We start from the raw sequence: 25584 nt of genomic DNA on the forward strand, positions 1-25584 counted from the left end.
TTTTAAAAACAGAGCAGAGATTTTGAGTTTTCTAAAATAGAAAACTTGCTTGGAAATAGTAGGTATTCGCATTTGCAACAGCTATTTCATTTTAATTTTACTTGAATATCTAGTTCATCAAAACATAAGCTCTCCTTTCAGAGGCTTTCTTCACAAAGCCTTATTAGCCATGAATCAAATACTACATTATTTCCTCACACAAATAACTATTGAAGTCATTAGTGGAAGAGAAAGCAGCAGAATGAAAAGAAAGATTGGAAGGACAGCAAGTTAGAAGGTTAAAAATAACCATGGAAAACAGCAGAGCTACCTGTGACAAATTACTAGAGTGGAGCTTGGAATTTGGCCTTCTCATTCCACAAAATTAGGATAGCTTGGCAAGACCTTTTAGCTGCAGAACTGGAAAAAAGTAAGTTTAAAGTGGTCCTGCGCTTTTATTTTGAAAGAGTGATAAAGCACAGAAATGCTGGATTTACCTGTCTTTTTCATTACTATGAACTGTATTTTTCCATTTCATCATTTTTAAGCCATAGGGCCTTCAAAATAGCTCTTCATTAATTTAAATCAAATCAATTTAAATTAAATAATGTGTCTTCTTTTGAGGAAATTTATTTAATTATACATGGTTTTAAAAGATTAATTACTTGTAGCCTATATTTTAAAGGAGTAACTGGCCATAGATTGATTATTTTATAATCCTACTTTCTCTCCCAGGAAATCCAGAATTCAGGTGGATCCTGCAGCCTACCCCCAAACATAAGTAGACATAAAATTAACCCACTTGTTTGTTGATCAACCTGGATTAAACAAAAAGAAAGAAAAGTGTTTCTGGATTATTTATCTTGGGCCCAGAAAATAACCTGCTTGACTGATGTCATCCAGACTTAGCTCAATCAAAACTTACCTCTGGAGTGTAGTTTTATTACAAGCGATAATGAATGGCCTAAGGGTCTAAGAAAGGCAGAATTGTAGGTAGATATAAATTAATTAGATCTATTTTGTAAATTTTTAATTACTTTACATGTGACTTCTGACCTACTGTGTTTCCAGCATAGCAGTTTCAGATTTGTAGAAGCTAATACGTAGCCAGACATTGGCACTGCCATGCTTGGTGAGGGCAGAAAGCTTCCTTCTTCAAATATCCATGGTAAAATGGTGTCCATCTTATATACTAGCAGGGAAATTGTTTCGTCTGGAGTGTCTGTGAGTGCCAGTCTTGGAATCACGTTTGGAGGAGCAAACTGAGGTCAATGTGCTGAATACGTGAGTCTAATGAAGACTTCATTTCACTTCATGCTGGATCATCATCTATCAGAAATCATGTGAATATTACAACTCCTGTCAGAAGACTAGGCCAGTCATTGCTGTTGTTTATTCTATTTCAGATCTCACATGGATTGGGAATTTTCTGACTCCCTGTGCTGAGGATACATAAGAAAACTATGTTTTGTTTGAAGTAAAGGGGAGATGAGTAAAGCTTCTGAGTGTTCTTGGGAGAAGCTACATAAATAAATAATAATTATTTTTATATTAGAAATAGAAGACATAAAAAAATGCTTGCATGATTACTTAATCAATTAAATTTTTCATTAATAGTGGGATTCATTCAGTGATAGGGTGAGCTGTCCCTCACGATGTAATGAAAAGAAAATGAAATTAAACTATTTCCATTTTTACATGTAAAGAGTGCCCAGAAGAAAACATGTTTCATTGTAGTTATTACCTCCTTCCTGATCCAGTTATTTCCCTTATACTATATTGTATTAAGAAACAAATTAAAATAATTTAATTGAGATTTTCAAAGTCAAACATGTAGAAGTCAGGAGATAATAGACGTGGACCTTAATTTTTATCCTATGTGCTTGAATGAGCTTGGATGTACTAGGATCCTGTGGAAATGCTCATAAGGCAGGAACTCATTACCGTGTACCACAAGCTTTTATAATGTTGAATTTCAGGACAATTTCTCAACACTTTCTCCTTCAGGAAAATAACAAACATTTCCTACGTGTAATTTAAGAGTCTTCTTGCCCTACAGCCTACATTGCTTTCACATATATAACAGCAATATTGCATCTGCCATCTAAGTATCTGAACCAAAGGACTATCCTAGAAAGCAAAGAAAGATGGTCAGAAAAAAGTCAGTTTGTCCTAAGTTTCTTTTTTTCTGAACCGAGATTTAAACAATCTCTACCTTCCCAAAATCTGGATGCAAACTAACTGTGACCTATGGCATTTGGAAAGAGCACATTGCTCCTTTTATACCTTGCTACTCTCCCTTTGAGTTTCTAGTTTAATAGGCATAGTTACTATTGTTTTAATGGAAATACTAATTGAATCCCTAAATGATATATTTGGCAGTGCTTGGCATACATGTACCTCTCTCTATTAGTACAGGGACTAATGGGGGAAAAACATTGCAATTTAACTTTTTGCATCTTAGAATAAGCTCAAAACATCATAGAGAAAATGGTATCTCTGTAATAGAAAATCTCCATGCAAAACACAGAAAACTTTCCAACTAGAACTATGACGTGAGGGTCTAAGTACAAGGTTCACGGTTAGTGTCCCAAGAAACATTGCAGTAAACTGTTAAAAATGTTACTGCTTTCCCATTGGTTGCTTTCTAGAAAGAAATGGGAAAATAAGGTTCATCATTGGGCTGAAAAGGAGAGGAAAAAGGCATCACTGCTAAAAATGGTATTAAAAAAAGATAAGAAACATTTTTTTAAAGTCCTGCTTTAACTGATATAACTGGCAGATATAACTGACAAAATTCCTTTAATTTCTCTGGAGTGCTTCTTAAAAGTAGAATTCTTAGTTCATACAAATGGTGAGAATTCTGTATTGTTTCTTGGCTTTCACCTTATTTACCAACATTAAATACATGATTTGGGAAGGAAAGGGCAAGAATGCTGTCACTACACATCTGTATGTATTTCACTCAGATATCTAAATTAACAACCCTAATTTATTGCAGTGTTAATGAGGCTTTCATACGATTTCAGCTGTAATACATCATTAACTTTTTTTGGGTGTCTCTTTCATCCTGTGAATCTCTGTTCCATCCCAGATACCTCTTCCTGCCCCTGCATCAGTTCTGTTCTGGCATGGGCACTTGTGCAGCTGTGCAGAAATCAAGACTGGGAAACTGACTTCTCTGAAGTTACAACCGTTCAAATAATTTGTTCTTCTATGCAATCACACAGCTTTTCCAGGTGAACACAGGGTCCTTCACCCAGCTCAGCAGGCAAGAGTAAGGGGCAGTTATTCAAATTACCACTGAATGTAAACCTATGTTTTTGGGGCACCTGCTGTATAGCTAGAGAATTCTGATTTCCTAACTTTGTAAAGTCAAAATGTGCCAATAATATATTGTGTTTGTTATTAGCACTAATTTATTATATACCTAAATGATCTGGATATTACTTCTAGAGGCTCAGTAAAAATAGATATTTTTCCATACAGAAATTTTGAATTATTCACTAACTTTGAATATGGTCTAATGCCTGATCCTTAAATTCAGCAGTTAAAAAACAGTGTTTTCTTAAACTAAGATCAGCATTTTGTTTAGTGTTACATATACATTTTTAAACTCCCTAAACCCTCTTCTGTTAAATGTTCAGAAATGCTAATTTATAAAATATCTGGTTAGAAGAATCTATTTTCCACTACATTTCAAGTTTATTACATTATTTTTCATTATTGACTTCTAAATTAATTTATCTTAATTAAAGACGATTTGGTACACTAACTCTTATCTTTTCATTAAATGGCAACACTAAAATTTTCAGTATGTGGTGTTTAGTTTATTCACCATGATAATGGTATGATGTGAAGATTCCTTTTCTGTGAGAATGTTTTACTGAATAGTCTGTTAAATTGTCTTACTTCCATTTATTTCATAGGCATTGAGAATCTTTAAAACTAAGTGCTTGTGATTTTTCATGGAACTTCTGTACCAATGCAGCCAGCATAACAAATATAATTACCCCTGAGCCTTCAGCATTCTAATTCCTGTACTCTAATTTTATGATTACATAAAAAAAAAAAGAATAGCATTTCAGTGTTCAATGATTTTTAAGCAACATAGAAATTTATGTCAACAATAAGGTATTATGAGGAATGACAATAAGATGTTATCTTACCTTCCTCATTCAAGTTTGAATTACTTTGCTGTTATTAACCAAAATGACACTGTACAAAGAAACAAAAATAATGAAGAAAATATTGCTCTGTATAATGGAAAATAAATTGAAATTATCAGTTCAGAATGCTAAATGGCATTAACAGTTTATCACTATTTACCTGTGAGAATGAGATTAGAATATTTATGAATCCAGACAGAACTGAAACTGTGTTTTTTTATGAATTTTTGCATTCTGAACAGATAAATGTCAGCTAGATCATTGAAAATCTAATCTAGTTGTTAGAAATATCCATTTCAAATGCATATCCTTGTATCTATTTTGATGCTGTGTTGAACAACTTTATATAACTTCTGGGATATAAAGAACTTGAAATCAGTATTTAAAACATTGTAAATAGAAGTGTAGAACAACAGAAAAAGAAACAGGTAAAGAGAAGGTAGTTCAGTATGTTTGCTACTATAATTTCCAATATACTTATTCCTATAATGATTTCATGTTTTTACAGTTATACTGCTGTTAGAAAAAAAAATTAAAAAGTAGGATGGAGCCCCAGCCCTTTTCTAGATTGTAGTCTTGACATTGCAGTTGGCCCTATATGATCAAACTTCTTTCAAAGAATACATCCTCATGAAATGGACTTAAGTTTTAAAATGGTGCATTCTTTTCTGGATCTTTTTTGGCAGTATAAAAATGCATCTTTCCAAAACAATCTGCTCCGTGTTGATGCAGCAAGCTAATAAAAGCAAATAAAAGTTCTGTTTATGAAAGCATATGGCAACCTATTTTTTGTAAGATAGCAAAACTTGCTATGAGGTTCATATATAAATAAAAACTTAATTCAAGGAAAATATGAACAGTTGAGAAGAAATAAAACATGGAGCAGCTTTGATTTATAAAATCTGATAAAATATTATCTATATTGAAAATGTGGAAATGGGAACAATTTCCCTTCCTCTCTTCATGATTCATTTACATTTATATGTTCCTGAATAAATGATCAGTATGTGTCTTCTAATAACCACTCACCTATTAATAAAACAGATATGATATGCAAGTTGAAATAAGAAGAATTTATTTTCCATGGCACAAAATATTTTTGCACATAACAGTTAAACTAGTGAGATGTATTAGGACTTGAACACTGGAAAACAGAATCTAAATAAGCAAAAGCTGGAAAAGAAGAGGCTGCTGAGACTAAATGCTTCAAAAATCTTGGTGCATATTTCCGTCTACCTGTGACATGGTGATTATTTTTGTTTAAAGAACAAGCAAACTTGCATAGTAGATTGTATATAGGGCCACCATTTAATGATATCTTCACTACTAGGATTTCATAGCATTTCCTGTTCCAGTGCTGCAGACTGCCTTGTTACCAGATGCCAGTGGATATTTAGACCTATAAGAGCAGGCCAGACAAATAAGATAGGCTAGTTCAATTTCAGGATTGCAATTTGTATTTAAAAGTTTATTTTAGGATAAAAATATGGAAAATTACAGAATTATTAGAAGGGAAAAGCAGCAGTGAAAAAAAGGGGTGAAAATAAATGGGTAATGGGTAGAATTTAAAAATTATGTATCCTCCAAAAATTGGTTTTGTTTTAAAAACACATCTATTATAGGGATTATTCTAATTAATTTCTTTATAACAGTCTTAGGACTGGTTTATAATATTTTGAAAATAAAGTTTTCCTATTTTTATAGTTAAATAGAACACTGAAGAGAGGAATTTAATCGTATATTATTAGGTTTTTGATATTGCAAAATGTAGTAAAAAGGGCATAATGGAAGAAAGAATATCAAGCATGTATTTTATCTGCAATCTTCTTTAAAAATGTATTTTATCTAAGTCAATTTGTCTATTACTTCTTTTAACAGGGATTTTATTACCGCAACTTGTAGGGGAGTTTATTTGGAGTACTTGCTCCAAAACCAAAAGGCAAGGATTATAATGCAGTTAGAATTCATTGACTGCAAGAAATTAAAAAGATATTTGTTCTTTGCTTTACAACCGAAGTAATCTCTTTTATACTGGAAGAGGCTGAAGTGGTTCGTGCCCTTTGGAGTTGAAAGTTCATTGTATCAATTGTCAATTCAGCTCACAGTATCCAGCTACCAAAGCCAGGCATTCAGCAGCAGTCTGGTGGCAGAGGAACTCAAATGGTTTCCTTTTCAGTGTAGTCCCTATCACTCACAGGCTTTTCCAAGTTACCAGATATATACAGTAAATTGTCAGTTCTAACTTCTCCTGGATCTTAATCTTTCTGTTATAACATGACCTTAGAGGCCAACAACCTAACTGAAATTTCATATGAATCATGACTTCATACCACATGTGGCTACAGTGATATTGGACAAGTGAGGATGCAGAAGAGAACTGGGCTTTGCCCTGTGCCTAGCTATTGCACATCTCTTGGTAAAGTGTAGAGTAATGCTGTCATGTTAGTATATGTGACACACTCCAGGTATTTTTAGAATCCTCTCCGTACTTACACAACCACAGTTAAGACTGCTCAGTCCTGTTACTTTAGAGCTCCTATAGCAGTTACTTGCAGGTCTGTAGCTTACTCTGAAGCAAACCACATCCCCACTGTACTCTTTGGTGTATATTACAATTCCTCACCTTTACCTTACTTAGTCTGGTACAGACTCCTTAACTCATGTAACCCAGTTCAGATATCTATTAAAGAATGAACTGTACTCCAGCAATCTCTGTTTCTGTCCATGTACTGTACCGAGAACTATCAGAGAGTTATGTAATATATCACAGAGATAATGTAATATGCCCACAGTTGCTCAGATTAAGCATTTTCAAAGTGATGACATTAAAAAAAATTAGAATGCTCTTTCACTTAAGGAAGCTTTTAATCATAATTGAGAGAGAAAAAGGAGCAATTTAGACATAAAATCAAGGAAAAAGGTTTTAACTCAAATGCTAGCTGAGGGCTGTAAGTAACTGAGGAAAGGAACCTGAGAGTTGTACGTAATACAGACAAGCAGAGACATTACAAAGTGCCTTGTGGTCTAGACCTTACAGGAAACAAAAAATGAATTTGCAAATACACTGTCTTCTTTCTGCCTGAAAGGCAATTTGTGAGGGAAGGATCTATAATCAAAGAAGGAGTCTTAGAAAAAGGGATCAGAATGCTTTGGGATTCTTGAAGGTAAGACAAAACAAATTTGAGGAGTCAAATTCCAGATCTAACAAAGTCAGTGGCAACATTCCCATTTACTTCATTAGGAGTCAGTATGAATGGAAACATGAACAGAATATTAATAAAGGAAGATTTCTCCAGTTTTGTGATGCAGCATCTTATGTTTATGTACAGTCTGTCTTCCACAGGGAAGGGCTTTAGAAACTTTATACGATAAATAGCAAGTGCATCTGAAATGCAAGTGCATCAAAGATGAAAGGTTTAAACTTTTCAACACAGCAATCCAACAATACATAATTGTTTGCTACAGAAAACACAAAGTTGTTTCAATGACATATTTTAAGAACAGTGGAAATGTCCTTAATAAACTCAACTGATCACCTTTGAAAGTCTGCTTTTGAAACAGTTCATGAGCTAATGCTGTAATTTACATTGCTATAACAGCAGATTCAGAGAGAAAAAGGTCTCCTGAATGTCAACATCTCCTCCTTTATCATGCTTTTTTTCCTTCAAAAGATGTGATTCCACTTTATTTATTTATTTTTATAGTTTAGAGTCTAACCATACCTGGAGCTCCTAGAGCCAGTAAGACAATAGAGTAGTGCCACTTAAAAGAATTTTTTAACTGGTGCTATTTACTTCACTCACTCATATCCATAAAACTATATATTTATAATTCAGGCTGGATGTGTCCATGCATGAATATATCAAAAACATAGCTATTTTCTTTCTCTCTCAATGGAAAAAAAGGTCTTCATTGTTTTTGTTGGAAGTTTTCCAACTGATGTATTGCATGAAAAAGCCCCATAGACTGAGGTATGTCAGCTATTTTCTCCCTTCCTTTCCTTTTCACTGAAAAACAAAGGAAACTTACAAATTACAGAACATGAAGCTCATATGAGCAAGCTCTTGGTGGTCTGGGATATGGAGCTTTTTACAAAAGTAATCTGTGAGTTTTAAAAGACAAAAAGAAAAGCAAATTAAAAAAAAATACTGGTATGTAGTAATTACTGCATCCTAAAAAAAAAATCTTTTAAACTGTGGCTATATCAATAATTAAATATCTACGGTTGATATTTTATCATATAGATAATATAACTTGATTTCTAATGAATCAACATGTTGCTGTAAACCATTGTGTGCCATACATAACTACTTCTTTATTAAATATAGAAGTCACCCAAACTTGATTAGATGCATTACATTTTGTGTAGGAAAAATTGATTTAAAAATACACTTGGAAAAGGGCACACAACAGCATAGCATAGCTTTCAGTGGCTTCAGAGAACTGCAAACCAGTAGGCCTACTTAAAGCAGAGCTTTGGAAAGTATGAAGTCATGCTGAGGAGGGGACATGTTTGATTTCAAGATCTTAGGCAATATCTGATTGCAAAGCTAACGCCAACTAAAATATAATGGAAAACTTTGACTATGTAAGACTCACTACCTGGGAAAATTGATTATAATTTTTTATCTACCCTATTGTCTGCAATGCAGAACACCTGTGTTTTAAATAAAATATATTATTTTGTAACCTATAAGCATAAATAAGTATTTTAGATAATTATTAATCTGACATATTTAACATCTTGCGAGAAAGACGAAGATTTAAACCAGTTCTTGGGAGAAAAGTTGCAAAATTTCTACATACATGATGTGGGCCAGATTACTTCTACTCTTAATTGTTATCATGCAAAGCACCACTGCTTGCTGTGTAGTATTTTTGTAAAATGTGCTATGTATTATCACCATTGAATTGAATACTCTAGTAAAGTATTATTTTGTATTTATGATAAGTTCTTAAGTTCCACAAACTGTCCTGATTTAATGAAAAATTAGTAGGTGCGTTATCTTACTGATTTTTTAATTTACTGTTATTACTTATTGGTACATTTGGATTGAAAATGTACTCAACTTAGTTACTGCTAGGAAAGCTATTTGTGATTACACTTATACTCACAGATACATTTATTATGTTTTCTGAAATGTGGAATTTAGCTGTTTGAGAAAAGTTACAAAGCCATAAGTGGCTTATATTCAGTGTTAACTATTTGGTTAAAAAGGAAATGTTGTGGTTGGTCTTCTTAGATTGTAGCTGCACCCCACCCAGTGTTGCAGAAAAACTCCTGAAGATATTGGCTATAAAATTTAAGGAGTTTTTGAACATCCACATTCTTCCACTCAAAGAACTGTTAAAACTCGAAGAAAACAGTTAAAGAACTGGTAAAGCTAAAAAGGCAACCAACCACTAGGCACTGTAGTAGATAGAACACATATGAGAATCACTTCTTAAGGAAATAGTAACACTGGGGCTTTCAATTTGTAAATTCTTTATTTAGCTATAGTTTACTCTAAATATGCTATATAAGTATTAAATATATAATCAAACTAGGTATACTTTTGGAAGTAAAGATATAATTTTGTTTCTCTTTTCTACAAAACTATAGAATTACTGCATTCCTTTTCTTCAATGAGAGATGGTTTAATCTTAAAATTTGTGTTTAAATTAAAACATTGAAACCATTCTACAGAAGTTTTTGTTAATGATTTCTGACTTTCAATAAGAAACCTACTTCTTTTAAGAAAATATATGTAATGGATACTTTACAAAAGGCTGTTAATAGGAAATATGTTTTCCCTGCATTTATATACATGAAGGTGAATCTCATTTTCTGAAGGAAGAAATAGCAAAAATGACAGATAAAAACCCTGTGTTTTTTTCAATGAAGTCAGAAATATTTGAGTTTCATATGAAACTCATACAGGCATTCATAACCATTTGACTGAATATAATTTTTAAAAAATTGTATTTGACAGGATGTTGTGAATTCCAAATGTATATTTATACAGATTATGCCAGAATGACACTTTTAAATATTAATTAGCTGTTCAAACATGTTGCATATCAAAGCACATCTGGTCTGTGCCAAAATGTGAAAAGAAGTGGCACATCAGCTTTTAAGATACATTGATAGGGTCACATAGATCAGCTTGTTCCTATCTCCACTCAGGGAGTTTCATCAGCATCTCACTTTTTATGACATAATTTGCATTTTAGAAGATACTATAGTGTATGCTGACATGCCAAAAATTTCTCAACAAAAAGTTGTTATCTGAGTGGTGAAGTAGAGCTTCAGGACTGGAATATCTGGAGCTTTTCGTTCCTGTCCCCAGGGGCTTTATACTTGTATCCTCATGAGAGTTTGAGAGTTCTCAAGCACAGAGTACACAGGCATGATGTCCTTCTGGTAAAGTTGTGCCACTGTACAGCCAGCAATGTGAGGTGCAAGGGGCAAAACTGAGATCAAGGAACAGAAATCTTGATAGTTCTGCAGGATAATATAACTGTTCCTGGGGAGATGGAAAAGCTGCAGTTTTGTTTCTGCTCCCATGATGACTTTTAGTCTGTTGACCCTGGCTGAAGGCCAGGCACCCACCAGAGCTACTCTATCACTCCCCTAAGCAGCTGGACAGGAGAGATAAAATATAATGAAGGGTTCATCAACTGAGATAAGAACACAGAGAGGTCACTCACCAAATACCATCATGGGCAAACTGGGCTAAACTTAGAGATAGTAATAGCATTTATTACTAACAAAATCAGACCATGACAATGAGTAGTAAAATATACCTTAAAAACACCTTCCTCCTTTCTTCTTCCTAGCTCTGAGGAAGCTCTACCTCCTTCCCCAGTGGCAGAGAGACACAGGGGATGGGGGTTATAGTCAGTTCGTGACCCGAGGCTTCTCCTGCATATCAGGGAGAGGTGTCTTTGCCCTGCTGCACCATGGGGTCTCTCCCACGAGCAACAGCTCTCTGCAAACTGCTGCAATGTGAGTCCATCCCATGAGTCCTCCCAAAACTGCTGCAGCATGGGTCACTCTTCCACGGGGTGCAGTCCTTCAGGCACAGCCTGCTCCAGTGTGGGTCCCATCACAGGGTCACAAGTTCTGCCAGCAAACCTGCTCCAGAGTGGGCTCCTCTCTCCATAGGTCTGCAGGACCCTGCTCCAGCACAGGCCTCCCACGGGGTCACAGCCTCCTCTCAGGCACCCACCTGCCCTGGTGTAGGTGTGTTCCATGGGCTCAGGGTGGATCTCTGTATCCCCACGGACCTCCATGGGCTGTAGGGACACAGCTCCCTCACCATGGGCTGGCTGCCCCATGGGCTGCAGGGGAATCTCAGCTCTGGCACCTGCAGCACCTCCTGCTTCTCCTTCTGCGCTGACCTTGGTGTCTGCAGGGCTGTTCTTCTCAGATGTTCTTACGCTGCTCTTCTCTGGCTACAATTTCATCTGCACAATGACTTTCTTTTCCTTAACAATGTTATCACAGAGGCATTACTGTCATTTCTGACTGGCCCAGCCTTGGCCAGCAGAGCTGCCCTGGAGCCGGCTGCCATTGGCTCTGCCAGACATGGGGGAAGCTGCTGGCAGCTTCTCACAGAAACCACCCCTGTAGTCCCCCCACTACCAAAACCTGGCCATGCAAACCTAATACAGTCTTGTTCATCCAAAAGCTCCTGAAAACAGTGCATAAAAACACATGTTAGACACCTCTGTTGTAGATCAGATGAACCACATACTTGTCTGAGATGTGCCCTTTTCAACCCTAGTTCATGTAATTTTACATGCAATTTAAACCCCTGTCCAATTTAAGGTCATGATAAGTAGGTCTCCTAGAACCATATCAGTTCCCTTAATCCTTTCACTTCCTTAGATCTGGAGTTGTTTTCAGGTCAGGTAAAACAATTTTAAGCGTAATCAGCTTTTCATGTATAATGTAGTTGCTATTTTACAGTGATTTTTCAAATCTGGAAGTCCTTATAATATATGAAACTGGAAAATGCATGAAATGTAGGTAAAGACCTATCTGGAATAGTACTGTAATATGTAAATACTTTGGGGGAAAATGTTAAATGACAAAGCAGCTTTTGAGATTATCCTCCAAGATTATTTGATACAAGCAGATAATTTCAGACAATGTCTTTGTTATCTAGGAGTCAAAATTAGGTGCTCAGATACTAGAAATAAAAAAACCTGACCTTTAAATAAATATTTCTTTTAAAATGAGATTATTCATCATAAAGTGCTAAGAAATTGATATGAATTAACACAAAATTTTTCTGATCATTCACTGAGTGTCGGAGTCTCCCCCAGGTCAGGGTGACCCCAAAAGGTGGAAAAGTTTCTGCTCCAACCCATGCCTTCAAAGAAAGACTCAACAGTCTTCAGTCATCTGGTCTCAAGGTTGTTTATCGTGTGTTATCTAAAAGATTTTCTCCCTGAGCTGCTGAGGTCTGCTCAGCAGGTCAGACAGAGGCACACTCTCCACCCCTGAGGCTGGTGCTATCTTTTATACGTGTACTATATTTACAACTCTGTTCCAATAGCTATCACCTATGTTAGACAGTCAGCTTCTATTCTGAACCAATCTAAAAGTGCCAACATCACCCAAATAATGGAGGCTAGGAAGAAGAAGGAAGAAAGACGAGGCATGCCCTGATTCCCCCATCTTGGGACTCCTGACCCCCCTGTACAGAGTCCAAAACCCCCCTGTACAGCCCTCAAAAATTTTCCCTTCATCTTGTGATTATTTCTACTATAATACCTAGACTTTTGTGGCTTGTAATTCTTCATACAGAGTTGGTAATTTGCTCCATGGGCAAAGATTGAAACACTATGTGTCTTTGGCTGCATGCCGGGGTCTCAGAGCCCCCTGCCAGCAGCTGGGGCCATCCAGGGCACCCAGAGGGATGTTCTGGGTTCCGACAACTGAGATTATAAAAATTCCCCTGTGACCATAGATAGAATTAGAGAAGTAAGAGTGTTATTGACAAGGACAAAAATGAAAGAAAAGTAGTTTCCTTTACAAAATTCAGCAATACTAGTGCATAGCAGAAAAACTTCAGATTCTCATAGCTAATTAGCTACTACATCAATAAACTGTCCAACTATAAATAATAGAGATTGTCTATATTTTATGTGACTTTAGTAAATTTTAGGAATCATATTAAGGTTTGTGCCAAGACTTTATTAAATCAGATTTGTGTTCTCATTTAAATGAATTTTTCTACTTCACGTGTGCACTAAAGTTCTGCTAGAGAAAGCACTGATAGGCAGCTTTTATAAGTTATTTATGACTGTAAAAAATGAGCAATGATTGTAAAATTCGCCCTGCTTCCTAGACAATTTCCTTCCACAAATCTGTGAAAACATTTCATAAATGCTTGGAAATAAATGAATACTTGCGTGAAGAATTAATTCCTAAAATCATTGAAAATGCTGTTCTTAATATATATCCTTTATTGTACCTCCTTCCTGTTTTCTATAGTATTCCAATTTTCTTTTCAACAAATTCCAAGAGAGAATAGCCAGAATTCATGTTTTATGACAGATAGATCAGTGATCGGTCAAGTGATTGATTGAGCTGTGCCCCCAGTATAGCTCCAGATTGTGGGCATTTACAATGAAGTAACCAAATGTAGGCCCTTTATTCATTTGTTCCAAGCTAATCAGGTAGTCCCCACATATAATGTCTGCATATGAGCAGCTGAACTGGGTTCTAGGGATCCCCTGACCTAACTCACCTACAGACATTTATGTCATGGTTCAGTTGTTGTAATTATGGTGTTTATTAATGCATTCTGAGGTTCAATTTTCTTCTCCTTCTGCTGGTCCAGAAGTACACAGGCCTCTCACAAGACTTCTGCAATATATGGCAACCCCAATGGAGGTTTTGGATACTCCCTATTTCTCAAAAGGTGTTTTTGTCTAGGTATATGGCAGGTTTATAAACTTTTATCTGAAATCAATGGAGATCAAGGGCTTACTCCTCTCTCCAGCCTGGAATGGGCTTTGCCACTAAAGGCAACACTATGGGCTAAATGTTGAATTCCATTCCTGCTTTCAGCTTTCCTAAAAATATTTCAGTCTGTGCAGTGAACAAGCAGCAAATCTGAGGAATTATCCTTGGGGCAACAATCTCCCTACAAGTACACATTTTCTATTTCCTGAGAGCTTTCTCTTGCATTTCACCATCTCATGCCAGAACCTTTAGCTGACACTAGAGGCAAAGGGGGACACTTTAGAGCTGGGAATAGGCTGTTGACCACTGCGAAGTGCATATGGTCTGTGTGTAATTCAGATAAAGGACTATGAAAGAAGCACATACACTACACACTCTGCTATGAGGAGTGAAAGGCATTGCCTAAGATGAACACAACTAATTTACATTTTTCCTCCTTGTGCCTGCCTTTCTGCCGCAACTGAATTTTTTCCCTTTGGCATCTCATTCCATCATTCTTTCTATTTCCAAAAGTACTGCATTGAGTAGTGAAAAGTAGTAGTTCAATGTATCTAAAAGGTTCAGACAGAGGCAACATGTTTTGAGGGGGTATAAAGTAATAATAAAAATGCTTCTTCAAATAAGCATTAAAAAGCTGCTTGGAACAATAGCAATTTCTCAGTTCAGATGAAATAGGTGAAATCTTTGAGAACTATTAATGAGAAAGTAATTAGTTACTCAATAGCCCAATATTGTTATGAATTCATTATGTGTTGTGCCATGCGTGCTTACAAATGCAAAGAGAAAGTAATATTCAGACTAAGAAGTCACAATTATGGTAGTAAAAGAAGTCCTATTTGAGGAATCTTATTTCTGACAATTGAACACACTTCTTCAACACAGTAGAGTATAAAAGCTACTTTTAATTCTGTGATCACCATTCTCAATGACAGCAAATTACTCCTTGTACTTTTTTGAAAACAGATGTACATACAGAATAATTTTACTCTTTTTTCTTTCAGTAAATAAGCTTCCTTTTTTAAAGAGTTAGTTATTCTTAGGGCACTTTCTTAATGGCTGCAATTTGCAGTTACAGTATGACACTCAGAGGATCAATATATTTTCTGCTTATATTTATTGAATGCTTTGGAATGGGTGTTCCTGGTGAGAAAAGTGAAAGAAAGTCTTATTTACATCACCAGGAAGAATTTCAGGACTAATTTCGCTGCTAAGAAACTGAAGAACACCATAAGTTTCTCTAAGGTATTAGTATTTTTTTTTCTACCACAAGGAATAATATTTTGAGGGCACATACTAATGTGAAAGGAATTTTTTTTACTCTAAATATGCTTAATGTTTCAAAAACAGTCTAGGTACTTCTGGAACAAAAATATTTGCCTTTCATATTATTTGCTTCCTATCTTGAGGTAATGATTTGTTGCTTGATTTGTTTTTTCTCCCTTGGATGCTTGGTTTGAAGAATTATGGTTGAAATATATATTTTTTTCTTCTTACTTTTTTCTTCTCCTCAAGAACTAACTTGTAATATATCACAGCTGTCATTGTAATGAGAGAAAACATCATGATGCAGCAGAACTTAGTCAATTCAATTACAGAGAAAATGCAGTGAAATTATTTTGATAGAAATGCACCTGCTGAGGCTGCCTGCTAGGCCAGTCCACAATTAGATACTGTGTAAAAAGTTATTAAAAAGTTCATTTAGACAATTTATCTCTCAAGTGTGTCTGGGGAATATTTCTCTGAAGAAATGGTCAAAACTCCAGAGAAATGTTTCTTTCAAAAGTAAAGGTAATTTAGGCAGCCCTGTCCTAATATCTTAGAGATACACACTGTAAAAAGAAATTCAAAGGTTTAACAGATTTTGTAGATGGATGGGATCAGGCCACCCATGAACTGTATAGCCTTGGTCCAAAGGTCTGAGAAAAACATGAAAAAAAAAAAAAAAAGGAATATCTCTAATGAGCATTCCACTGATTTTGGATTGCATTGGTAGTAATAACACAATAACAAAGGACAAAAAGAAGTTTACTGTAGAGAATGACCCAGAAGAATGAGCAAAGGTATATTCTGCTTTGTCTGAAGAGCCATACTGCTAGCATTTTGGAGTCAGCTTCTCCCCCCAGGACTACCAGGAAGAATAATATATTTCCCTCTGTGAATGGCTTTTTGATGCATCTCTCACTGTTCCTGGTTGGTTGTGTCACATCAGCAACTGAGGCAACAGCATATTGAGCTGGCATGAAGCAAAAGCTTTCCATAAAAATACTCATACTTGCAATTAGTTTATCACACTTTGCCCATTCACCTCCTCAGAAAGGTAATAAATCACTTCTGGAGCTTACATCTTCATGACTGCTAGAACCATTAATCTGCGATTTTATTTTTTTAATAGCTTATTTTGCTTACAAGTTATGACAGCTTTGTCCCATTTTTCTCCTAAACAAGAGTGATTGCTTTAACAACAGGACACATTCTTACAGCTTATATTTTGAATTTAAAAACTGCTGATTGTTTTAACAATGTTTTATAAAATGGCCCTGTTTCAGTGGTGGTTCTCAGGAGTGTGAAAAAGATACACAAATCATCTTCTCTAGTATGGTATTGTAAACTGCTTGTTTTAAATGAATTTTAATATTGTCACTGTAAAAAGTGATTTGTTCCTTTGGTAGTTGTCTTAAATTTTCAAGATTATTTATCCATGAAGGAAATATGAGGAATATTTTCTTGGTTTTGAAGAATGACAATTCACTTCTTAAAGCTGGACAGCAGATGGCCAGCATGCCTTTGGCATTATTGCTCTATAAATGCATGTATAAAATCTAGCAAAAGATACCTACACAGAGCTGTTTAGCAACTTTCCTCAAATTATACTAGCAACCAAAGAAGGCTCTCATAGAAGACTTTCTACATGACATCCTTTCATCAAGTATGTTGAATAAATGAATTAAACTATACTTATATATAGTAAAATTTTAGGTATACACTTAGCAAAAAATATTCTTTGTATGTTGTTTATGTAAGAATAACTTTAATGTAATACTCAAAGAAAGGCAATATGTTGTCTGCAGAAACCATGTGGCATGCAGAGAAGTCAAGGAAAAGATCTTGATTTATTTAGAAAATTAAACTATGTGAGTAGAAGATGGAGTCTGGGTTCATACCTTCTGCTCTGAAAGGCTTCTCAAAAGAATTTTGGTTCCAATTCAAAGCAAACATGGCAAGTATTTGAATACCATTTTTTTTTTTTTTGTTTTCTTTTTCCTCAGCTGTTGGCACAAAATGGTGCTGGACCTGCAAAAACTAATGAACTTCATAGATTTTTTGGGTTTGGGGGCTGCAGTTATATAAGAAAGTGTCATAATTTCTGACATCTTAGAATGCCTATCATGTGATGTATTTCAAGCATTACCTGAGATTTGCAGTTAATTCATATCTGCAAAATCTCAGGGTATCTCATTTTCAAACACATATTTTATTAAATATTTTAGTTTACATTTGAAAATGAGAAATATCTATCATTTAGCCTTGTTTTGTAACAAACATGAAGGTGTACATAACTGAAAAAGATTCAGGAATGCTAATGATAGGCCAAAAAAGCCTTATTTTCACTTAGAACAAAATAGGGTACCACAGAATAATAGATTCATAAAATAATTTAAGCTGGAAAATACATTTAAGATCAAATTCAACCATTAACCCAGCACTGCCAAGTCTACCACCAAACCATGCCCACAAGGTCCCATATCTACCCATTTTTTAAATACCTTGAGGGCTGGTGACTCTACCACTTCCCTGGGCAGCCAGGGAATGTTTCAACATTTTGGTAAAGAAATTTATCTCATGTTTAAGTAAACCTCCCCTGTTGCAGCTTGGGGCCATTTTCCATCTTATTCAATCTCATGCTATTGTTTATATGTATAGAAGACTTTTGAGTAAGTGTTTGTACATATACAGAGCTCAAAATTGTTTCTTCACAATGATGAAGGAGACTCAAACTGGCCAGTGAAAATAAGTATGTAAACACTATTAATGATTAAATCATTGTTTCAATAACATGAATAAATCAATTAGACTTCATGGCTTTTTATAGCATAATATATGCCCTTGTGTTCATGAATAATTTATGTAAGCAACAACAACCATGACAAAAACAACAAACAAAGATAAATAATCCTGTAATATATGTTGGTTAATTCCTGAAAAGGTTAAGAACATCAAATTTTCAAATATCATGACCTGACTTTAATGACCCAGTAACAGGCTGACATTTGCAGTACCGTTTTTATATAATAACACATCACATGCAAAGATCAGCAAGTGCAATGTAACCGCTTATCTCAAAGGAGAAAAATAAGTAATAATGGTACAAGAGAGGTTAATAACAGGTACAGGTCCAGCCCGGCTTTTATCAGTCTCTTTAGAAAACGAATTGGGAATTGCTGTCAACTTGATTGGAAAACAGAGAGGAGAAATAGATACATATGGGAGACATCAGTCAGAGTGGAGAAGACTGGTCTGTGTGAAGGTTGTTTGCAAGGTTACCTGGTCTGACGCAATGGAAAGATGGAATTTGCATCTCAAAGCTTTGTTCCTTTCTCGACGTAGTGTCACATAAATTGTCCGCCCTGGGGTTTTAATTTCACAGATGTCTAAGCTCATTTAGAAATTAAAGTGCAATAATCTGTGATCCACACTATATCTCATCATTCTGGTTTTTTTCTCAGGAAATGTTACATGGTGATTGTTTTGTTTACACATCAGAACCATACTCAAAGTTATAGGCTTGGGGTTTGGGGTTTTTTGGTTTAATGTATCTGTGCTTTTATGCAAAGATTTGACCATTATAAATTTTTCTCTAATATTTCTGTTTTATTTTGGGGACAACTTAATATTTACTTTTTATTTTCATGTTTTATAATCCGTGTGGTTTTTCAATCCCTAATGAGTATAGCTGGATGACAGATGCTTTATAAAGATTTTAATTATCTCCCTTTTTTTTGTTGTTCACAGGGATATTATCCTCTAAGGTATTGTCTCTCAGTTAAAGAAAAAAAATGTGTTTTACTGTTCAGTAGCTTCTTTAGCAGTTTAATTGTACTTTGAATCCTAGTAAAATAGTGCATTATTGATATACTGAAGGAAATTTTGTGATTAATTTTAATTTTACACCATGGTTTTAGATTTCAATAAAAAATATGTACATGTTTATTCCAGATTGTGATTACCAGGACTGAAGACAGAAATAAGCAAGCAATTCATTAGCAAAACTTTCATGAGCAAATATTAGCATGTAAGGCTACAACTGCAATCTCCCCACATTTGGAGCATAATTTAAAAAAAAAATTAAAGATACAGTATTTTATATAGATATACCAGTTCAAAAAACCCAATGAAATAAAGATTCTTTGGAAATGTCTTTTGAAAGTCTCTTGATTTTGCCTTTGCAGATCATGTGCAGCAGTTCTAGAGTGCTGGAAACTATCCTGCCAAACAGGAGCCTTTCTTATTTAAAGCTATTTTGAACAAGCCTCTTTTGGCTCGGGCACCACTTCAAGGAGCAGACATGACCTCTCCTAGTAATCTGGTCTTCCATTCAGACTTCATAAACTCCATTACAGTGTTTAGTTGGCACACTTCAGTTTCTGCAGGATTTCCTCTCTCACCGAGATGCACAAACAGATCTGATAAATGCACCACTCCAGGTCACCCTTCAATGTGTCCTTAGACTAAAAGCCTTTTACATGTTTTAATATGATCTTTAAAATAGCAGAAAACAAAAAAAAAAAAATTACAGCATTATCTATAAAGATCCTAATTAGCACTTTTAAACTGTGTCTGTTTGACTTAATTTCAATTTCCTTTCTTTCTTCTGTCTGTGCTGTTTGTTAACAGCTGGCCATACAATCTTGTTAGATCAGTGGAATTGTAATAAACTACAATACTAATTCAAAGCAGTAGTGAAGAGCATTGTATTTATTACTGATTTAATGTTCAATTTAAAAAGGTAAGGATAAAGAGAAAAAGAAAAAGGGAAGTTCTGACTGAATTTTTGATGGCCTTGTTATTGCTAGTAAATGTCTACACCATTCTTGCATATCTGCAAATACAGTTTGCTTAACAGAACCTTTCCCTAAGAAAGAACTATGGGTGGTATTTATGACACTTACAGGATGACTGTTATGAAATGTATCATATCAGAGGAAAATTGCCCCCAAGGCGGAGTATTCAGACACCCCATGATTTCCCCAGAACCTGTAAGTTCTGCAGTTTCAGTTGCTACAGCATAGCTGCAGGCAGGGTAGGAGAGGAGTAATAGGAGCACTCCTATACATTTTGTGGTTTTTCAAAGCAGTACCTAATTACCACTGAGAGTGGTATTCATCTCACTTGACTCCAGCCATCTGTATCTGATCTAATTACCCTTGAATATCTCTGCTAAGGAAAGGAATAAGCATTGCTAGGGCACATCTTCTTCTCATATAGACATCAAGGGCTAATTTGAGGACTCTAAATTTTTCTAAGATGCTTTAAGGAATCCAAAACTTAGGGTTTGGCAGATGTTTGAAACTTCTCTCCTGATGCTTCCAAAAAACCCCCAACCCCAATATTATAGTTTCTGTGACAGAAATTTTCCCTTCTGGTACATCAGTGGAAGACCATGTGGGATATCCTAGCCCAAATTTCAGTAGACTTGTTTAGGCAACTTAACTGAGTCCCTGGAACAGAGGTGAATAATTTCCTAGTTGAGAACATTTCTCTACATTGTCTGAGGAAGGAGTCAGCTTGGTTGTGTATTTCATCCCATGAATCCTCCTTGGAAGATGCAAAATGACCCTCCTTAACCCTACGGGACTTAGAGTTAACCTGGAGTATGAACTCCTCAGTTACACCCCTTGTATCCCTCAAAACCTTTGCATTTCTCCCTGACAGCTGATCAGGACTATCAGAACACCAGGGGCTGGACTACAACAGGAACCTGAACAGGACCAAGTACTTGAAAACTTGTGTATGGAGTTTTATAAAGCGGTGATGTGGTGGTTCAGCAGGATAGAGACAGTAAAGGGCTAGAAAATGGTAATCTTATTCAATGTGAAAAATAATACCTGAGGCCACACCCTGGTAGTAACTGCTTTAAAGGCTTCATTTTGAACACCACAATTTTCCCTTGACTGTATTGAGAACTATAAGACTCCTCAAAGCACAGTACTGTGTTAAAAAGTCTTTTAATAAAATTTGGAGCAATGGCTCCTGGAAGATAGAGTGATCTAAACTGCTATTAAAAATAGTGAAAGAAGATGGTGTCTCAGTGCTGTGAGAAATGAGCTTAACTTACCACAGGATCCTCCTACAAACTGAGGAATTATTCTGTTTTCTTTCAAAAGATTTATTGCTTTTGAAGACAGAAGGCTCTCTGGGCATTAATGAAATATTGAGTACCATTTTTGTATTCTTTGGGTACTTATACTGACTACAACAGTAGAATCTACTGTAAACTGAATAATTCATTCTCTACTTGTGGTGGGCAGGCAGGCATTCAGCCGCCTCCAGGAAAGCCTAGCTTCATCACGCATCACGGTGACTTGGAAAGACCAACACTATCACCCAAAACGTTCCCTTTTTTCTTTTTACCCCATCTTTACATGCTAAGCATGGCACTATATGGTGTTAGATATTCCTTTCATAAGCTGGGATCAGCTGCCCCAGCTGTGTCGCCTCCCAATGTCCACACACAGCCACAGATGGCTCACTGGTGGGCTGAGTGAGGAGCAGAAAAGGCCCTGACTGTGCAAGCCCTGCTCAGCAACAGAAACATCCCTGAGTTATCAACACTGTTTGCAACACAAATCCGAAGCAGCCCCATACCAGTTACTGTGGAGAAAATTAGCTCTGTCCCCTCCAAAACCAGCCTATGTAACACAGAGAGATAATATTTCAAATATAGCACAGCACAGTCCTGAGAATGAGCTACAGTTCATTTTGGTAGGACCAGATAAAGATGCAGTGCAGTGCAGCATGTTGGAATACATGTATTCATGTATTTTATTCAGCAAATGAATAAGCAGAACTTGCTGTGACAGAAATGCACACACTGTGGCACAGGGGTTAGATAAAACCAGATTACTAGGATAGCATTTGTCTATGTCTGTGATGTAAAACTTGCATAAACTACCAAAGATTTTCCCTTTACAGGGAAGAATTCCCCTGTATCAGAGTATGTATACATACAGTGTGTATATGTTCTTCTGTATACAGAGGGTATGTACATGTAGCAGCTCTTGTTTCCACACAAGATCCCACATGGATCCTAATAGCATGACAAGCTTATCGCAGTTTGTTAACAGAAACTTTCTATGAGTTAGAACAACAACCATCAAAGGCATTAATTATAATTACTTTCATTGCTTATATTTTGCTTCCCCACAGTCTCCAGATTTTAAAGTAACAAGAATCACAGAAGTTTCTACTTTGTAATTTTCAAGTACATTATGCAAGTTGACAGTATTCTCTTCTTTCCTTTTCACACACTGTAATAGAGGTCTCTGCAAAGATACATTTTAAATGATGCCTACCAGCACTTCAAAGCCATCTCTTGCATGGTAGACCTAAGTTTAGCTTAATCAATGTTTGGTGTAATGAAAATCTCTTGACAGAAGTTGATATACTTAGAAATAAGTCTCTGATGCTTCATTATATATTCACAGAAAGGTGAAATTTGTAGTGATTATGCACACCTCTGAAATGTGTCTCATTGGATTAGCAGCTATAATTAGCATTCACTTTTATGAAAGTCAGCTTAATAATATTACTTTCCCCACCACAGGTAATACTCTTCTTGACAATAATATTTTATTCCATGAACAAAAATAAAGAAAATGCCATTATCGTGCGGCATGTATTTTATTTAATTTATCTCTATTTTTAAAAGCCTAGATTTTCTATCTACCCAAAAGCCTTTGCTGATCTAAATTAACTGTATGTATAAACACACTTTTTTTCCCAACAGCATCCTTAAAATATTGAGGAAAATGGGCTTCCTCATAAGTAGGGAATCAGCTGGGGACACTGAGGGCAGTCAAAAGCTACCTTATATTCCATTCACAATGCATTGGTTTTGTAGTGCAAATTTATTCATTACTTCTACTGATTGACTGTAGTACCGGATTTTTGAAATTTGTCTTTGTATGAAGTCCAATCTGAGGTAAAAAAATTGTATGTTTCAAAGGGTGGTTTTGCAGAAACCCTGCAGAACTATACTAAAAATACTTTATGTGATGCAGCCAGCACAATGCTGTTCTCCAGCATTGTCTTATCTTGATGGTTGGTAGTTATTGTATAGTTAACCAACCCAAGAAATAGTTCTTTTTGTTTCTCTTCAGTATCTAAGTATTTCAGTCAGTCTATACCATTGGTGATTTTCATCCAATTACTGTTATTCATAGATCAGAAAGATCCAGTGATTCCTGTGAGAAGTTCCAGTCCCTCTCCATAGTGATGAGAATGTCATCAGCAGACCTCATGAATGTGGTCCCGGTCTTTGTGCCAAGGTGATTTTAAAAAGATGTTGAATGTCTTCAATTATAAGAATGATTTCTGGGAAAAACCAAACAATTGCCTGTAGGGAAAGATTTTCATAGGTATAGCACCCAGTTGTCTTTTTGATGTGTCATCTGCCTGTTTAGACAGATCAAATGAAATGAAGAAGAAAACTGGTAGTACTCATATTTCCAATAAATCAGCAATAATAGATTTTTAATTAACTCTCACTATAGAATGAAAATTTAAGGCTCTAGGTAAATTATCCTTTAGAGACTAATTTTCAGCATCATAACTTCATTGTGTAGCAGAGAGTAGGTGAAAACACAGAGAAATCCTGGGGGCTGTATATACTGTACAGGTTTCTACCTGTGCTGCTCAAGTGTAATGGAGAACCAGATCAGATACACAGAGTTTAATTGCTATCTCAAATATGTTGTGCTTTTGCTAAGTTTAAAAGGGGGAAATATTAGCTACACTCCTTTCAATGTGAAAATAATTGATTGTCTTTTTCCAGTGTTTCCATGAAACAATCTTGTGTTCAAATCTACATGCTAGCAGTGCTTTATAAACTTTTTGATTCATACTAGACCCCATACCAAAGTGTTCCCTTAAGTAAGATGATTGCACCTATACCTGTGGAATTCTTAGAGTAATCTCACTTTTGTGGCATTTTCCCAAAAACTCTATTAGAACAGGTCTTTTTTCTAGCCCCTTTACAGGCTTTCATCTTCTAGCACACCTTATACCTAATACAATGCTATAAAATTGTTTATAAAAAGCAGCTACTATCATTTGTCCTATCAGTAAGTGTCACGACCCACAGGTAAGGGCTGTGGTTTTCCTTGTAAATTCTCATGAGGCTGAACAAAGACATTGGACCATTTGTCAGGGAAACCTTGTTTTATTTTACAGTCACCAAAACTTTGGCAACCAGCCCACTACTTAGACTGAGAAGGGGCTGGCTAACAAGCCTGTAAATTCATACAGTAGACTTCCACAAGTGACAGACAGCAAGCCCTTTATTTTGCCCACTACACTTCAATAAGCTCTCAACTCCACCAGAAGCTCCTCGCAGGTCTGGCTCACAAGCCGCAACACACCATTACACAAGCAGTGTACTCCCCACTCCCACAGCAGAGTTAAACATGGAGTATGGAATAGAATATGATAGTTGTGCTTTGCTTAGGTAAAGCAAGGAAAAAAAGACAAGCAATATCACCAGTCCTGAGATCCTCCGCTGATGCTGCTGTCTGGATGATCAGGAGCTGGGGCAAACAATGAGACAAAGAAAGCAAAAGTGTGGAGAAGAGAGAAAAAAAGAGATGCCAGAGACACAAAACAGCAAGGAAGCATCTTTCTAATCTGTGTTTTTTATAGTTAACCTGGTGCAGGCCTCTTACATAGATTAGACTTTTCACATATTATGTGTATCATGCACAGCCAGCCCTTCTCGAGGAAATGGGTTGGGAGGGTGGGGCTGAGCACCAGTGTCCAAGCAGAGCATGAAGCTGGATCAGAGCAGCTCTGCCCCATCTGCATAGGACCCTTCATTTTTGATCACCTCTCCTGTAGCAATACTCAAAATGTTTGAGAAAAATCATTCTGAAGTATGGTCCTCTACAGAAAGTTACTGCTTATTTACAAGCTGTTTGTTTGGTTGTTTAAAATAATTGCTTGGCCCTTTTTATCATATAAAGACCAGAGGATTTTTCACTTTCCATAGTCTTTACAGGATTTTCAGTGCCATTTGTGTCAGTGAACTTGTTATTTATCTTCTTTATTCTGTCCTGTGTTATTCTGTTTGAGAGTCACTCCATTGCACTGTATTTTTAGACTAAAAAATTATGAATCTCTGTTTAATGTAAGTTGCCAAATAAGGATATTTCTCTAATACATAAGTAGTTTAAAATCTGCACAAAAAAGCAGTCTTGAAAGAGT

General features: G+C 35.8%; 1 protein-coding gene across 13 annotated transcripts in view; it reads left to right on the forward strand.

Annotated features, from left to right (window-relative positions):
- The window catches only part of GPC5 (glypican 5), a 603769-nt gene that overhangs the window by 354807 nt on the left and 223378 nt on the right, over positions 1-25584 (forward strand). The window contains exon 8 of one of the 13 annotated variants that reach the window (XM_038151867.1): positions 23550-25031. The exons of 11 other annotated variants lie outside the window; for them this stretch is intronic. In XM_038151867.1, coding sequence (XP_038007795.1) covers positions 23550-23599 — 50 coding nt within the window. In that variant the 3' untranslated portion in view covers positions 23600-25031. Of the gene's footprint in view, positions 1-19323; positions 21029-23549; positions 25032-25584 lie in introns of those variants that run through there. One more of the 13 variants, XM_038151880.1, reaches the window with a different exon arrangement.

The sequence above is a fragment of the Motacilla alba genome, chromosome 1 (assembly GCF_015832195.1).
Source record: "Motacilla alba alba isolate MOTALB_02 chromosome 1, Motacilla_alba_V1.0_pri, whole genome shotgun sequence".
NCBI classification, from domain to species: Eukaryota; Metazoa; Chordata; class Aves; order Passeriformes; family Motacillidae; genus Motacilla; species Motacilla alba.